Source organism: Pseudophryne corroboree, chromosome 2, assembly GCF_028390025.1.
Source record: "Pseudophryne corroboree isolate aPseCor3 chromosome 2, aPseCor3.hap2, whole genome shotgun sequence".
Taxonomy (NCBI): domain Eukaryota; kingdom Metazoa; phylum Chordata; class Amphibia; order Anura; family Myobatrachidae; genus Pseudophryne; species Pseudophryne corroboree.
Window position 1 is genome coordinate 532,114,466 of NC_086445.1, and position 17,046 is coordinate 532,131,511.

At 43.7% G+C, this 17,046-nt stretch overlaps 1 protein-coding gene across 1 annotated transcript in view; it reads right to left on the minus strand.

Annotated features, from left to right (window-relative positions):
• Window positions 1–17,046, minus strand: part of ADGRB2 (adhesion G protein-coupled receptor B2) — a 694,168-nt gene that overhangs the window by 67,477 nt on the left and 609,645 nt on the right. Inside the window, exons 15-17 of the mRNA XM_063954232.1 lie at window positions 14,907–15,033; window positions 10,532–10,635; window positions 9,013–9,115 (exon numbers count right to left, since the gene is read on the minus strand). Of these exons, the coding sequence (XP_063810302.1) occupies window positions 9,013–9,115; window positions 10,532–10,635; window positions 14,907–15,033 (334 nt within the window). The remainder of the gene's footprint in view (window positions 1–9,012; window positions 9,116–10,531; window positions 10,636–14,906; window positions 15,034–17,046) is intronic.

Here is a 17,046-nt window from a genome sequence, read left to right on the forward strand (position 1 = left end):
TCCCTAGTAGCCGCAGGTACCACAATAGGTTGGTTCATGTGAAAAACAGAAAACACCTTAAGGAGAAATTGAGGACGAGTCCTCAATTCTGCCCTGTCAGAATGAAAAATTAAGTAAGGGCTTTTATATGATAAAGCCGCCCATTCTGACACACGCCTGGTTGAAGCCAAGGCTAATAGAATCTTCACCTTCCATGTGAAATATTTTAATTCCACAGTGGTGAGTGGATCAAACCAATGTGACTTTAGGAAACTCAAAACAACATTGAGATCCCAAGGTGCCACTGTGGCACAAAAGGAGGCTGTATATGCAGTACCCCTTTTACAAACGTCTGAACTTCAGGCACTGAAGCCAGTTCTTTCTGGAAGAAATTCGACAGGGTCGAAATTTGAACCTTAATGGACCCTAATTTTAGGCCCATAGACAGTCCTGTTTTCCGGAAATGTAGGAAACGACCCAGTTGGAATTCCTCTGTAGGGACCTTCTTGGCCTCACACCACGCAACATATTTTCGCCAAATGCGGTGAAAATGTTTTGCGGTTACATCCTTCCTGGCTTCGACCAGGGTAGGGATGACTTCATCTGGAATGCCCTTTCAGGATCCGGCGTTCAACTGCCATGCCGTCAAACGCAGCCGCGGTAAGTCTTGGAACAGACAAGGCCCCTGCTGGAGCAGGTCCTCTCTTAAAGGTAGAGGCCACGGTTCTTCCGTGAGCATCTCTTGAAGTTCCGGGTACCAAGTCCTTCTTGACCCATCCGGAACCACGAGTATCGTTCTTACTCATCTCCTTCTTATGATTCTCAGTACTTTTGGTATGAGATGCATAGGAGGGAACACATACCCTGACTGGTACACCCCCAGTGTTACCAGAGCGTCCACCGCTATTGCCTGAGGGTCCCTTGACCTGGCGCAATATCTGTCTAGTTTTTTGTTCAGGCGGGACGCCATCATGTCCACCTTTGGTTTTTCCCAACGGTTTACAATCATGTGGAAGACTTCCCGCTGAAGTCCCCACTCTCCCGGGTGGAGGTTATGCCTGCTGAGGAAGTCTGCTTCCCAGTTTTCCACTCCCGGAATTAACACTGCTGAGAGTGTTATCACATGATTTTTCGCCCAGCGAAGAATCCTTGCAGTTTCTGCCATTTCCCTCCTGCTTCATGTGCCGCCCTGTCTGTTTACGTGGGCGACTGCCGTGATGTTGTCCCACTGGATCAATACCGGCTGACCTTGAAGCAGAGGTCTTGCTAAGCTTAGAGCCTTGTGAATTGCCCTTAGCTCCAGTATATTTATGTGGAGAGAAGTCTCCAGACTTGATCACACTCCCTGGAAATTTTTTCCTTGTGTGACTGCTCCCCAGCCACTCAGGCTGGCATCCGTGGTCACCAGGACCCAGTCCTGAATGTCGAATCTGCGGCCCTTTCATAGATGAGCACTCTGCAGCCACCGCAGAAGAAAACACCCTTGTCCTTGGAGACAGGGTTATCCGCTGATGCATCTGAAGATGCGATCCGGACTATTTTCCCAGCAGATTCCACTGAAAGGTTCTTGCGTGAAATCTACCGAATGGGATCGCTTTGTAAGAAACCACCATTTTTCACAGGACCCTTGTGCAATGATGCACTGATACTTTTCCTGGTTTTAGGAGGTTCCTGACTAGCTCGGATAACTCCCTAGCCTTCTTCTCCGGGAGAAAACATCCTTTTCTGGACTGTGTCCAGAATCATTCCTAGGAACATTAGACGTGTCGTCGGAAAAAGCTGCGATTTTGGAATATTTAGAATCCACTCGTGCTGTCGTAGAACTAAATGAGATAGTGCTACTCCGACCGCCAACTGTTCTCTGGACCTTGCCCTTATCAGGAAAGCGTCCATATTTCTTTTAGGAAGAATCATCATTTCGGCTATTACCATGGTAAAGACCCGGGGTGCCGTGGACAATCCAAACGGCAGCGTCTGAACTGATAGTGACAGTTCTGTACCACGAACCTGAGATACCCTTGGTGAGAAGGGCAAAATTTGGACATGTAGGTAAGCGTCCCTGATATCCAGTGACACCATATCGTCCTGGTTCGCTATCACTGCTCTGAGTGACTCCATCTTGATTTGAACCCTTGTATGTAATTGTTCAAATCTTTTAGATCTCACCGAGCCGTTTGGCTTCAGTACCACAATATAGTGTGGAATAATACCCCTTCCCTTGTTGTAGGAGGGGTACTTTGATTATCACCTGCTGGGAATACAGCCTGTGAATTTTTTCCCAATACTGCCTCCCTGTCGGAGGGAGACGTTGGTAAAGCAGACTTCAGGAACTTGTGAGGGGAAGACGTCTCGAATTTCCAATGTACACCTGGGATACTACGTGTAGGATCCAGGAGTCCACTTGCGAGTGAGCCCACTGCGTGCTGAAACTCTTGAGATGACCCCCCACCGCACCTGAGTCCGCTTGTATGGCCCCAGCGTCATGCTGCGGACTTGGCAGAAGCTGTGGAGGACTTCTGTTCCTGGGAATGGGCTGCCTGCTGCAGTCTTCTTCCCTTTCCTCTAACCCTGGGCAGATATGACTGGCCTTTTGCCCGCCTGCCTTTATGGGTACGAAAGGACTGAGACTGAAAAGACTGTGTCCTTTTCTGCTGAGATGTGACTTGGGGTAACAAAAGTGGATTTTCCAGCTATTGCCATGGCCACCAGGTCCGATGGACCGCCCCTTTATACGGCAATACTTCCATGTGCCGTCTGGAATCTGCATCACCTGACCACTGTCGTGTCTATAAACATCGTCTGGCAGATATGGACATCACATCTACTCTTGATGCCAGAATGCAAATATCCCTCTGCGCATCTCGCATATATAGAAATGCATCCTTAAAATGCTCTATAGTCAATAAAATATTGTTCCTGTCAAGGGTATCAATATTTTCAGTCAGGAAATCCGACCAAGCCCCCCCAGCGCTGCACATCCAGGCTGAGGCGATTGCTGGTCGTAGTATAACACCAGTATGTGTGTATATACTTTTTAGGATATTTTTCAGCTTCCTATCAGCTGGCTCCTTGAGGGCGGCCGTATCTGGAGACGGTAACGCCACTTGTTTTTATAAGCGTGTGAGCGCCTTATCCACCCTAAGGTGTGTTTCCCAACTCGCCCTCACTTCTGGCGGGAAAAGGTATACCTCAAATAATTTTCTATCGGAGGAAACCCACGTATCATCACACACTTTAATTTATCTGATTCAGGAAAAACTACAAGTAGATTATTCCCACCCTACATAATACCCTTATTTGTGGTACTTGTAGTATCAGAAATATGTAACACCTCCTTCATTGCCCTTAACATGTAACGTGTGGCCCTAAAGGAAAATACGTTTGTTTCTTCACCGTCGACACTGAAGTCAGTGTCCGTGTCTGTGTCTGTGTCGACCAACTGAGGTAAATGGGCGTTTTTACAAGCCCCTGACGGTGTCTGAGACGCCTGGACAGGTACTAATTTGTTTGCCGGCCGTCTCATGTCGTCAACCGACCTTGCATCGTGTTGACATTATCACGTAATTCCTAAATAAGCCATCCATTCCGGTGTCGACTCCCTAGAGAGTGACATCACCAATACAGGCAATTTGCTCCGCCTTCTCACCAACATCGTCCTCCTACATGTCGACACACACGTACCGACACACAGCACACACACAGGGAATGCTCTGATAGAGGACAGGACCCCACTAGCCCTTTGGGGAGACAGAGGGAGAGTTTGCCAGCACACACCAAAAACGCTATAATTATACAGGGACAACCCCTTATACAAGTGTTTTCCCTTATAGCATTTTCACATATGTAATCATATCGCCAAATAAGTGCCCCCCCTCTCTGTTTTAACCCTGTTTCTGTAGTGCAGTGCAGGGGAGAGCCTGGGAGCCTTCCTCACAGCAGAGCTGAGCAGGAAAATGGCGCCGTGTGCTGAGGAGAATAGGCCCCGCCCCCTAAAACGGCGGGCTCTTCTCCCGGAGTTTGTGAGATCTGGCAGGGGTTAAATACATCCATATAGCCTCAAGGGCTATATGTGATGTATTTTAGCCATAAAAAAGGTATAATACATTGCTGCCCAGGGCGCCCCCCCCAGCGCCCTGCACCCTCAGTGACCGCTGGTATGAAGTGTGCTGACAACAATGGCGCACAGCTGCAGTGCTGTGCGCTACCTTATGAAGACTGAAAGTCTTCTGCCGCCTGTTTCTGGACCTCTGGACCTCTTCAACTTCGGCATCTGCAAGGGGGGTCGGCGGCACGGCTCCGGGACGAACCCCAGGGTGAGACCTGTGTTCCGACTCCCTCTGGAGCTAATGGTGTCCAGTAGCCTAAGAAGCAAATCCATCCTGCACGCAGGTGAGTTTACTTCTCTCCCCTAAGTCCCTCGTAGCAGTGAGCCTGTTGCCAGCAGGACTCACTGAAAATAAAAAACCTAACTTAAACTTTTATTCTAAGCAGCTCAGGAGAGCCACCTAGATTGCACCCTTCTCGGCCGGGCACAAAAATCTAACTGAGGCTTGGAGGAGGGTCATAGGGGGAGGAGCCAGTGTACACCACCTGATCCTAAAGCTTTTATTATTGTGCCCTGTCTCCTGCGGAGCCGCTAAACCCCCATGGTCCTGACGGAGTCCCCAGCATCCACTTAGGACGTTAGAGAAATGTCTACCTAAGGCTCTATTTTGGTCAACATTTAGACTAGTTTCCATTGTTTAATATATCTTCCCCCCTAATCCTTTTATTTCTGAAAGACCACTCTTCCTTCAGTCTTAAGGTCCATACACACTTAACGATATAATGAGCGACGTCGCTCATTTTCCCCCTCCTTGAGCGACGTCGCTCATTATATCGTTAAGTGTGTATGCCGCCAGCGACGACCGATGCGCGGCCCCGCGGGTCGGCAACGATCGTCGCTGTCGGTAGGGCATGCATGAAGGATGTGGACTGTCGTCCATGACCTTCATGCAGGGCTGGCGGGGGCGTGACGTCACTGAGCGATATGAGCGGTCATATCGCTCAGTGCGTACAGGCGGCAGACGATGTCGCTCACAGAGCGACATCGTCTAATGTGTATGGGCCTTTAGTTTGGTGTTATAATCGCATACCTCCCAACTTTGTCTGTGTTTAAGAAGAGACAGCTCTGCGTGTACGAAATTAGGGGGTGTAATCTCATGGCTAGGGGTGTGTGAACACGCAGTAAGTGCCGTGATTGCGAGCCATGCCCCATTTTCGTCACTGTGGGGGCACTCTGTGAGCTGCTGGCCATGCCACCAGTCCCTCTCTCCCACCAACATTGGAACAGTTGGGAGGAATGTGATCATCTGACAATGGAAGAATTTCAAAGCATAGCCTACCTGTGGGCCAATAATACTGTGACATTATCAAGAGGCAGTGTGAACACAGAAAGAACACAAACATGATATTTCTATACGCAAAGGTAATGAAGACAATGTTACATTTTACAGACTCTTTAAATTCCCCGAACTAATACAACTATAAGGTCTCCCCACTAGAAGAAAATTCTTTCTTGCTTTACTACTGACAGCGAGATGTAGCACTAATTAATTGTGTCACTACTTTAAGTAGTGCTAGTTAGTGTTGGTGTGCCACTACTGTAGCTAATACTCCTGAGATCTTGGATTCCAGTAGTAGACGTATTACATCCCACTGGTAAGATAAAAGTAAAGATAGTAATAGATTCAAGGATTAAAAATTAGGAATCAACTGGCATATTTAATGCATACAGAGTTACTAAAATAAGTAATAGTAATGAGGAGTTCAAGTTTGGTGTGTTAAAATGTAGTGTGTCACGCTACTGGTGGATGGTGTTCCCGGTGGAGCCGCTAGGGGGAGATGGGCAGTGTTCACACGGGAGAGGCGAGAGGGACGAATGTAGTTTCTCCTTATATGAGTCTATAGTAAAGCTGAGGTATACTTTAGATGTTGGGGAACTGGACTGATACCCAGTGAGCGGAATGTACTTGGAATACTTGGTGTACTGGGCTAAACCCAGAGAGCAGATTATGACAGAATGTGAAACAGTACCAGCTACACAGGAAATGCTGGAATGCAGAGCAGTACCAGCTACACAGGTACAGTAATGCTGGAATGCGGAGCAGCAGCAGCTTCCCCAGAACTGCTGGAATGCGAAGCAGCACCAGCTACACAGGAAATGCTGGAATATGGAGCAACACCAGCTACACAGGAAATTATGGAATGCGTAGCAGTACCAGCTACAAAGGAAATGCTGGATTGCGGAGCAGCACCAGCTGCACAGGCTATCTCTCAGACCACCAGGCTAATACCAGATTCTACTTGATACAGCAGGATAGGGACTGGATTTGCCTAGGTATACTAGCAACTGGATGAGTCCAGGAAGGCAGCTTAGCACCAGGCTTGATTCAGGAGACACACTAGGAAGTTGATAGGTGGCTGGGTCCAGTAGTTCCATAAGCAGAGACAGAAATGTTAACAGCTCTGTGCAATGGACAAGCTGTTCATGTAGGTCTCTGAAGACGCTGGAGACACTAGAATCACAGGAGAGTCTGGAGAATCCACCTGACTGCCAGAGGTTAGGGAGCCAAGGACGTAGCTGAATAAGCAAAGTTGTTCTGGCCCATATTGGAAAGACTGGTGCCCTTTTATCTCCTGAGGTACACTAGGATTGGTGGAAAGAATCACATGATGCAATGCTGGACTGTGGAGAGAATCACAAGATGCAAATCTGGAATGCTATTGGAGTTTCAGCGATCAGCTGACCAGATCCTAGCAGCCATTACACTGAGACAATGGAGATGTTGCGAGGAACCTCTGAACCCCCACAAGGCAGGCACACTTGGAGACATCACTGTGACATGGGTCACCTTTGCAGACACTGGAGACTCCTCCAGAAAAGCGTAGAACGGCACATAGGTAAGTGCAGGCGTGCTGTACGCAGATTCCTGACATAGTGGCAGCATGAACCAACACTTAGGGTGGCACTAATATAAGTTTCACAAATAAATATTTCTAGGTATATCACTTATCTACAGATAACAAACACCTGTAGCTAAAAGAATTTTTACAGCAAACCCATTCATCTTTCTGTTTTGTGTGTGGAATAAACGAAATGAAAAAATACTCTTCTCAATACCCACTACTCCATTTCCAAATTGATTTTCTTTTCTAGCCCCCAGCATTGCTGATCTATTGTATAACTGGAAGCATATTACTGAGCATGTAAGTTAATACAGGTATTGATTAAAAAAGCATTGGAGGAAAGGAATGAAAGCAGATGTGGTACACTAGGAAATACATGAGACTGGGGTGCATAAAAAGGGTGAGAAGATGGAGTACAGACGTAGTGGGGGCTTAAAGCACACATCATTGTGTGTAGATTATTTCCAGTAACACAGTAATAAATGCACCAAGATAAATGTGTTACCAGTAATTTTCTGTAACACACAGTTGTCACACTCCTTCAACACACTATGGGCACAATTTACAATTGGCATGCAGTTACAATACCGCCCATCGGGATCCCGGTGATCGCAAAACCAACGCCGTTATCTCGACAGGAGTGAAATCCTGCCACCAGAATACCCGCGAGGTAGGTGAGTCTCCCTCTGTAGTTGTCCACAACACCTATAGAGGGAGAATAGAACCTGTGGCGAGCGAAGCAAACCACCGTGCCCGCAAAAGGGGCATTCTAGCGCTCGCCCCACTGCTGGTATTCTGGCGAATGGGATGCCAGGATCACATACTGATCCCATACAGTTGGGCATAAGCGTCTTTTCTTTCTTTTTGCACAATATGCAATCCTTCCATCTGTATACAGATCCAGTCTTATCCTTTGCTCATGAAAACGAGGAAACAACAAAGTGCAGACGGCACCCTGTACTGTAGTATTCATGTAAATGTGGCTCATGCAGGCCAAATCACAGACATATGCAGCTGTCAGCCACATCTGATTGGCTGAGTGTATCACAATCCCTCCCACTGATACTATATAAATTATTAGTATGGCAGCTGCAATTTATTCACATTATTTCATTTAATTGATATTTGCATTAGGTCAATAGCAGGAAAAAAGATTGACATTTAATTTTTAAAATGGTAAAAAATTGGATATTTGTGTTTCATTGAACTTAATTAGTACTTTACATGATAAATCTGATGTTAGTATTTATTAATAGCACTAGTTGTCTTATGTATAAGGCACTTCTTTAAAGTACAATATTATGTACAAATTTGGCATTGTAACATTAGCATTTACTACTAAATCTGTCAAGACACATCTCTTGCTGCAAACCAAGTGCTTATGCTACTATTTTACGCTACTGTCGACCTGGCATATACATTACTGTTTTCTCCAAGCGTAAGATTGCTGCATATGTTACCTTTTGCAGAGCCGGATGCATCTTGAGATACATCCAGATCTGTAAATGTGGCTTCTTTGGTCATATTTTCTGAAACAAAACGCATTCAGCTGTACATCAGCCCCCATGTTATGTATCCATTAAGCATATACACTCTCACATATACAGTAACTGACCATATTGTTTATGTGAACCATTCTTTTAGACATGTACCCATACTTCCTTTAAGTTCTCTATATCTGATAACATCGTACATAACACTGTTAAGGGGGGTACACACGGAGAGATCCGTGCTTAAAATCTTAGCAATCTTGCTAGATTGCTTAGATTTTAAGCACGGATCTGCCGTGTGTATGCCCTCCAGCGATAGCGATGCGCGGCCCCGCGCATCGCTATCGCCGGTGCTAGATTGAGCCTGCATGCAGGCTCAATCTAGCGGGTCGCTCACTTCACCGTTGTGTGAAGTGAGCGGCCCCCCGTCGGCTTTCCCCCTCGCTCAGCACATCGCGCTGTGCTGAGCGGGGTGAGAGATGTGTGCTGAGCGGTCTGTGTTAAGATCGCTCAGCACACATCTCTCCCGTGAGTACCCCCCTTTAGTGACCTTACCCAATCAAAGCACAAGTCCTATACAACCAATTTCTCTCACCTTGCTCAGTGCTTGGGATTGTCCCACCAAAATCAACACATTGGAAGCAAGGATGGACAAACAGAAATTAAGCAGGATGATGGACCGTTCAGAACGAATGAATCTAGAAGAGAAATAAAGCATATAGCGAGCAACACATTATAAATTACTAGTTACCAGCCCGTCAAAATGACAGAACAATATAACAGTAATGTCAGCGCCAGCGGCTGTGTGCGCCCAAACGAAGCAACACTTGAATTGTTCCGCCAGGGGCCATCTAGTGGGCACCGGTGAGCAAAACACTGGAATTCTCACCATAGAGGTGAGGAGCAGCAATAGCCTTTTATCATATACTGTAGGATATGAGGTTAGAAACAGAAGCTAGTTATGTGAAGTATCCATCGACACAGAAAATTTGCTATAGTTGTAATATATGGTTCCTTTCTTAAATAGAATAGGACATCTGTAGTGTTTATCAGTGGTTATTAATAGAACAGCAGTGGTTATTAATAGACGTAGTTTAGTGATAAAAAGAGCCGTGTAGATTGAGTTGGAAAAAGGATTTAAATAGCTTAATGTCACTCACTTTTCATTCATTGTATTTTGGACTATTTAATTTCTTCAATAGCATCTTGATTCCAAAGTAACAGCCATATGTTAGTGTTGTATTGGCTGATTCATGTGATAGCTTTCAGCCTGTTATTAAGGGCAGCTCAAATCTAAGTTGTTATTAAGTGCAGCACTGAAATATATATATATCCATATCAAAATAATATTCCTGTTATGTTAACTTATTTTGGGGGGGCAAGTCTCTCGTTCTGGCCAACATCCCCAGTAATTTCTATATTAAAACAAATAGAGTATTTTAATTGTAGCCTTCTGGCTCTCATCAAGCTTAGACTGTTTTTACTCCTTCCTTCTATTTCCTGACTAACCCCTTTCCCTAATTCTAATCAAAGTTCACAGTTTGACATTCTGACTTTACAGCTACTATATTATTAATATATTTCCAAATACTAAAAGAAATGTCCTCTAATTATAACACTCAAACATTCAGTGTAAACGAAAACTAATATTAACCAAGCCAGCAATTATTTCATCCAGCTGGCAAGTATTTACTAATGCCATCTAGCAAATTTAGGCTTACCTTGCTTCTGCTTAAGCAGTGTATTGTACATCTCATGGCATGTCATGGTGACGTCAATATATCCTGGACAGTTTCTCTTTAAGAACAGGAAATTGCCTTACAATGTGCAGACTGGCAATTGTATAATAGATATAATAGATAAATGCCACTTTATGTAGTTGCACTCTTCACTACCTCTGCATTGTCTCCTGCCAGAGAGTCTAATCATTGTTACACAACCTGGATAACGTCTGAACTGGTTGCACTGCACTGCCTGGATACCTTCTGAGCAGGTTACACAGCCAGAATATTTTCTGTGTTTTCCTACCTGCAGAATATTGGACCTTGTTGCCTGTGTTGGTCAATCAACAGTAGAGTAATAAAAGCAAGCATCATGTATAAACACAAGCTTACCTCCAAAATGCAGCATAAACAGCAAGAAGGATGAGCAAAGCCATACAGGATACAGCACAGCCAATCATCAAGGGCACAGACGGAGAACCAGTGACATCCATCACCTAATATGAGAGACAATAAAGTGTCAGCTCTTTGAACAGAAAAATGTCACAGAATACAGGGCCTTAGTCAGAGATGGACACAGCTGCTGCGTTTGCATGCAGCAGCTGTGTTCATAGGGACTGCGCACGAGCACCGGCAATAGTGGCCATGTGCCACTCTTCACCATGCGATTGCATCCCAGAAGGATTTGATCGCATGGTGATTGACAGGATGTCCAGGGGGCAGCGAAGCGGCGGCAATTGGGAAACGCAGGTTCGTCATGGCAGTTTTCGGGGCCAGCCTCTGACGTCACCTGCGTTTCCTGCGTAGGCAGGGGATGACCCCCATTATATTAAATTGCAAACGCATTGCCTTGTGGTCGCTACACATGTCCTGTGCTGGGCGGCTCCCAGCATGTGAGTATATGGACGCAGGTATTGCTGCGGAAGCAAGATCTGCATCCATCTCTGAATAACCCCCACAGGGCAGTCCAAAAGTCTCCATACATAGGCAAAATTTCATATATAGGGAAAATGAACACTTTATTCACAAAATATGTTCTATATGGTGACCACTACATATGGACGTGACTCTCCCATTCGTGGTGAACTCATGCACAAAATTGCAATTCGAATGCAGTCCTTTAGGTAATTCATGTTTTGTGTCTTTCCAAAAGAATTCTTAATGGGTTTCTGCATTTTGTGAATAAAAGATTTTGTGTATAAAGATACATTTTGTTAAAAACTGTTAATTTTTCCTATATATGGAGACTTTGGTCCACCCTATAGATACAGTGAGTCCAGGATTCAGTCTATCTACATGATGATTTATCTAGATCACGCTTTTTTGCAAGATTGGGGTTTAACAAAATTCTTAGGACTTCGTCAACCCAACCCAAATCCTAGATTCAATACTAATTTCCCTTAACTTTAGTGGGAGAAACTAGATAACAAAATGAGAAGCTGAAATTACAAACTAGTGCCCTTATTTATCAATGAGTGATACATTTCACTGTGAGCGATAAATTTCACCAGCCAATCCACTCCTGTAATTTTTTAAACATATGCCCTTATTTATCAATGAGTGATACATTTCACTGTGAGTGATAAATTGTACCAACCAATCCGCTCCTGTCATTTTTCAAACACAGCCTGCTACATGGAAGTTAGGAGCCGATTGGCTGGTGCAATTTATCACTCACAGTGATATTTATCACTCATTAATAAATTAGGGCAATAGCCTGTAACATGGCAGTTGGGAGCTGATTGGCTGGTGCAACTTATCACTCACAGTGAAATGTATCACTCATTGATAAATAGGGGCATAGATGTTCCTAGTCAAAATCTTTCCTTTTACATTAACATGCAAATTTTACAGTTGGAAATCAGGGGGAGATTTATTAAGCTCGGTGAAGTGATAAATTGGAAGATGATAAAGTACTAGCCAGTCAGCTCCTAACTGTCATTTTTCAAACCCAGCCTGTGACATGGTAGTTAGGATCTGATTGGCTGGTGCTTTATCACCTTCCGCTTTACCACTTCACCGAGCTTAATAAATCTGCCCCTCAGTTCAATATTTGGCAGTTTATTTTCTGAAAGGATTAAAAATGAGCTAGAAAGCAAGTACTAATGCTGGACATACACTAGTACGATATCGCGTACGAATGTACTATTTAGATGCTTCCTATGATGCATTGTGTGCACATCGTACATGTTTTGGGTATGATGACGATGCGATGCGTGGCCCCATGGGTCGAATGTCGGATCCTCAGATCATATATGCAGCTCATATTATCCATTGTAATTGTATGCACATCGTATCTTGTTTTATGCACATACAATGCATTGAATACGATCAGCTTAATTTTTGAGTGGCATTTCCTTACAGGTGACTACGTGCTTTTTGTGAGGCACACAATCGATTGATAGATTGTATGCTTCATTGTATGCACATAAAACTCCAAATCGTGTGCTAGGGGCTCCCGGGGGGATTGAAGGGAACTCTTATGAGGAATCGGATCGGATGCTGGTCGTCCTAATGTATGGCCAGCTTTAGATGTATGTACAAATTTCATATAGAGCTGCGTTTGATATGAAAAGTCCATCTGCACCAGTTTGACAGGATCACTATTCAGCACCTTCTACTGTATATTCTCTGGCTGCTTGCTGACCATCATTCCTCACATTACGCTGTCCTTGTCACGTGCACCACTAACCTTATATCCCAAATGAAAAGGCAACTTACTATTAAGGTTATCACTCGTCTCCTGAAATTCTCTGTTCTGCTGTGAACATTCTGATTATGTGATTTACTTGCTGTTTTACACCCATTCAAAACTGGTGCATAAACTGGTGAAAATCAATGTTTTATTCATTACTACAAAGATGCTCAAGTTCTCTGAAGTTTCCTACACAGATGTACAGTATACAGTATACAGACATGTAGGGTTGATGCAGAGGTAAAGTGTATGGAAAAATAGTGTATTTCCACATACAGTATATGCAGAGCTATATGCAGCTAAAGAGGCCTCTACCACTGCATATGGCCCAGGTTCACTACTAGTCATGATTACCAGTGTGTACCCTCCCTATACTGGTACAAAGATCCTAACAGCAGTTCAGTAAGGTGCTGTTCTGCATGGACCACATTTGCTTAGATACATTCAGAATACATTCAACTCAGCATTCTCGCATTTCCGGGTGCTTATTTTCTGTCCATACCCTTTGGCGTTTGTTCAATCCTGCGTCAGCCCCATAGCTCACACACACATACACAGCCTGCACAAAAACAACAGCTAAATGACAACCTACATGTCCATTAGTAATAATGTCATAGTCCTCATGCACTAAACAGTTTCATTAGTGCCCAGAATAAAACATTCCACCCCAGCTCTGTCCTCTACACTTGTCTTCCTACTGTGTAGAGAGCTCTGAACATATTAAACTCACAGTAGAACATTACCACTGCTGAGATGGGCATAGAATGCTATGAAACACTTTGTTTTCCTCTATTTTACTCAATCAGATTGCAGTTACATGAACTTAATCCTCCTGAAAATAAAGATTTAAGAAAATCAGCAAAAAAAGATGACGATTCTCTTAAAAAGTAGTAGGTTCTGTTGATCAATCAGTAACTAGTATGATAAAAATGTCACAGTCATCTGTCAAAAAGATCTCCAATCTCCTTTCTACTCCCACTACTACCAGATCCGCAGGGACCTCTGCCATTTGTGGCACGCACACCCTCCACTGATTCTGACATTCAAGCACTCTAAAATCACTTGTGCTGATATCTAGGACTGGACGGATGCCCAGCCATCCACTCAACCATCTCAACACAAGAAAGCATAGAAGGATTGCCAGCTCTTGAAGTTCAAACTTCCCTTACTCTCACTGGTAACAGTTATTACCACTGATCTAGTGCTGGGGGTGAGCATCTCACAAATGGTGGGTAGCCCCGAATCCCTGGGGTTCTGCTAATTTATAGGAGAGGTGCTATAGTATCATGTTATTACTGGTTGTCTTTTAACTAGTTTGCATCTAATTTGATGCAGGTTTGATCTGCAATTGCAGTATATCTGTACAGTATATATATATATATATATATATATATTCAACATCAGGTATGTACACTTTTATCCTTATTGGTGCAAGAGTTTTCTTTTCTTTTCCAGACACTTACTCAGCTGACCTACCGATATGAACATTTCAGTACTCCATAGAACCAAACATTTCATGTATTTTTGGTGTGAACAATTTCACTAATCCCTAGAGAAACATACTAATAATTTAGCAGGAAACTATAAAAAAAAAGCATCAAAATAGAGTTTAATTTGTCCCTTTTAATTCATAACATTATTTCCTACTGGGACTCCATTCCTGCAGATAATTTATTACAGAAACCCATTCCAGCTGAAGTCATTATATTTGCACCACTGACCACACATAGGGCAATGCTGTACACTAGCAGTAAACCCAGCTGAAATACTGAACATGGAAATCCAGAAGATTATGCGCAAATGTTCCAAATGTGCAGAAGTTCTGTGGTAGCACACTATTGTGATAACTACAGTAATTAGATTTCAACAAAGCAAAACATCACAACCACCAGTAATATCTACAGGCCACACACCTGATACAATGATCATCAAAATCAACAATATGGCCTAAATCAACACAGTTTCCCTCTATCTATATCCATACCAATTTGCAGTCATTTTGCAGAAAGGCGCCCAACTTCATGCACACAAATAATACTCATTTACAAACTAGCCTATGTTGTTCACACTTACCAACTCCTTGGGTAGCTGTGCCAACACAGCAAAGGTGGAGAGCTGATCGCAAAGGCATTTGGTGTGAGATGGTTGTGTTGGCAGAGTCTGGCAGCTCTCAGTGTCCCAGTTCCCACTGGAAGCATCACTGGGGTTCAGAAGCAGAAATGTAAAGTCAATAACCATAGAGATACATTGTAAGGCAGAGCTGTCAGTGGTGCTATATTTCAGGATAAATAGTGACGGTAACTGGGAGCACTGTGCATATCCGAGCAGGCACAGCTAGCCTGCATCACTTTGCTGGTGTCTTGAATATGTGTGCGTGTGGGAGAAACCCAGGGAAAGAAATGAAGCAGAGAAAGAAGGAGTGTGGGGGAGACAGAAAAAGACAAAATGAGGGGGAGAAACAATAGAGAGGAAGATAAGAAGGAGGTAAACAATGAGAGGGGGAGAAAGGGTGTGAATGATGAAAAAGACGGATGAATAAAGAATGTGTGGGGACAGATTTGCAATGGTGGAAACAGATTTGTAAAATGCAAAGAGAGGAATACAGAGCCACAACTACAGAGGACAGTGAAGGAAAGCAAATGGCACAAAGTAAGATATACTAAGTGAGAGCAATTTGGGAGAGATATAGCTACGCCGCAAGGCATCATTCACCAGGGATTAAATATGAAGAAGACAAGACAAGAGAAAAGTATAAGGAATAGAGGGAGCTGCGAGAAAAGCAAGGACAAAACACTCAGCACATACAGTAGTGGTTAAGATTAGCTGCCTCTAGGTTTTCCTATGGCTTAGCCTGACAGATCCTACCTCTTCTCTCTGTGTGCTAGGTTATCCCCCAACCTCCCCTAAAGCTTCAGACACTTTAGCAAAGCCTGATAAGTGCAACCTGTGTCTCTGGAAACTGTTCAGCATGCATTTTCTTCTAGAAGTCATGTATCATCGTTTCCAGTAATATAGATGTAATGCCATTTGTTTTCTTTTTATTAAAGAATTCTGGCAAAAGGAATGCCATTTTAAAGGGTTTTTAGTAATCCCAAGTTTCTCAATGATTAATGTGTCCCCTATATCTTTAGTATTTATCTCTATTGCCATACAGTATTACGAGGGGTCTAGTCACAAAAATGTCAGCTGTCTACAGGAAGGGAGGAAACACAATCCAGGCATACATCACTAGATCTCACACCAGTCAGCCACGTTACTCTGGCAACCACAGCAGATGGAATGTAATAATAAAGCAAGGAATGGATGAGGACTCCCGCTCATACACACCCACACACACATGCACACACCTCTATGTACACAAACAGAATCACCTACAACAGGACTCGGCTAAAAATACATAATTAAAGTACACATATACAAATACACTAAGAGAAACTGATACAAATAGAAGTGAATATACAAAATCACATGTAAAAGACAATAAGTGCGCACAACATATTCTTATAGCAATAACGTGGTCTTGAACAGTTGTAAATAAGTCTAAAGATAGCCACAGACTGCACGATAGTGCAACCAACACGGAGGTGAGGAGCGATGGGATGATAATCAAAGCACCTCCATACATAGAGGTGGTCTCCATTCACAGTATGAAGTAGAGTGAACAGAGGTCAGGTGGATCAGCCAGGTTAGATAACCAAACAATCCCTTTTTCAGCCATTTTCATTCATCTCTGAGATCTTGCATATACCAAAGCAAAACAGACCTCTCACTAGTTAGTAGAAGAGTAACCATGCAAGAGATGTCAGTGAAATAAGTACTGTATGACTAATGAATATTGATGTGCTCATTGCTAATGTCATCAAGCTGATGCTATGCATTGGGGCGAGGGGCTGAAGGAAAACATTGCTAGTTATTGATTTCTATGGGTACACTAATAATAAATAATACACTGGTCCACTCACTGTAGTGTTACGGACAATGATCTTTAAGGCGCCACTGCACTGGACAGTGTTGGAACAGGACATACAGGGCATATCAGGTAAACCAAGAACAAGATTTAAGGTTGTGTGGCTTGCTCATAACAGAGCTCAGAGAGGAGCAAGTGTAGCATGGGTAAGTTGTGAGAGTGCACTAGTATAGGTGGAAGTAGGGTAGTTATTATAACGGGCTAGTTTCAGAGAGCAGTCTAAGTTTTTGGAGGATGAGGGACAGT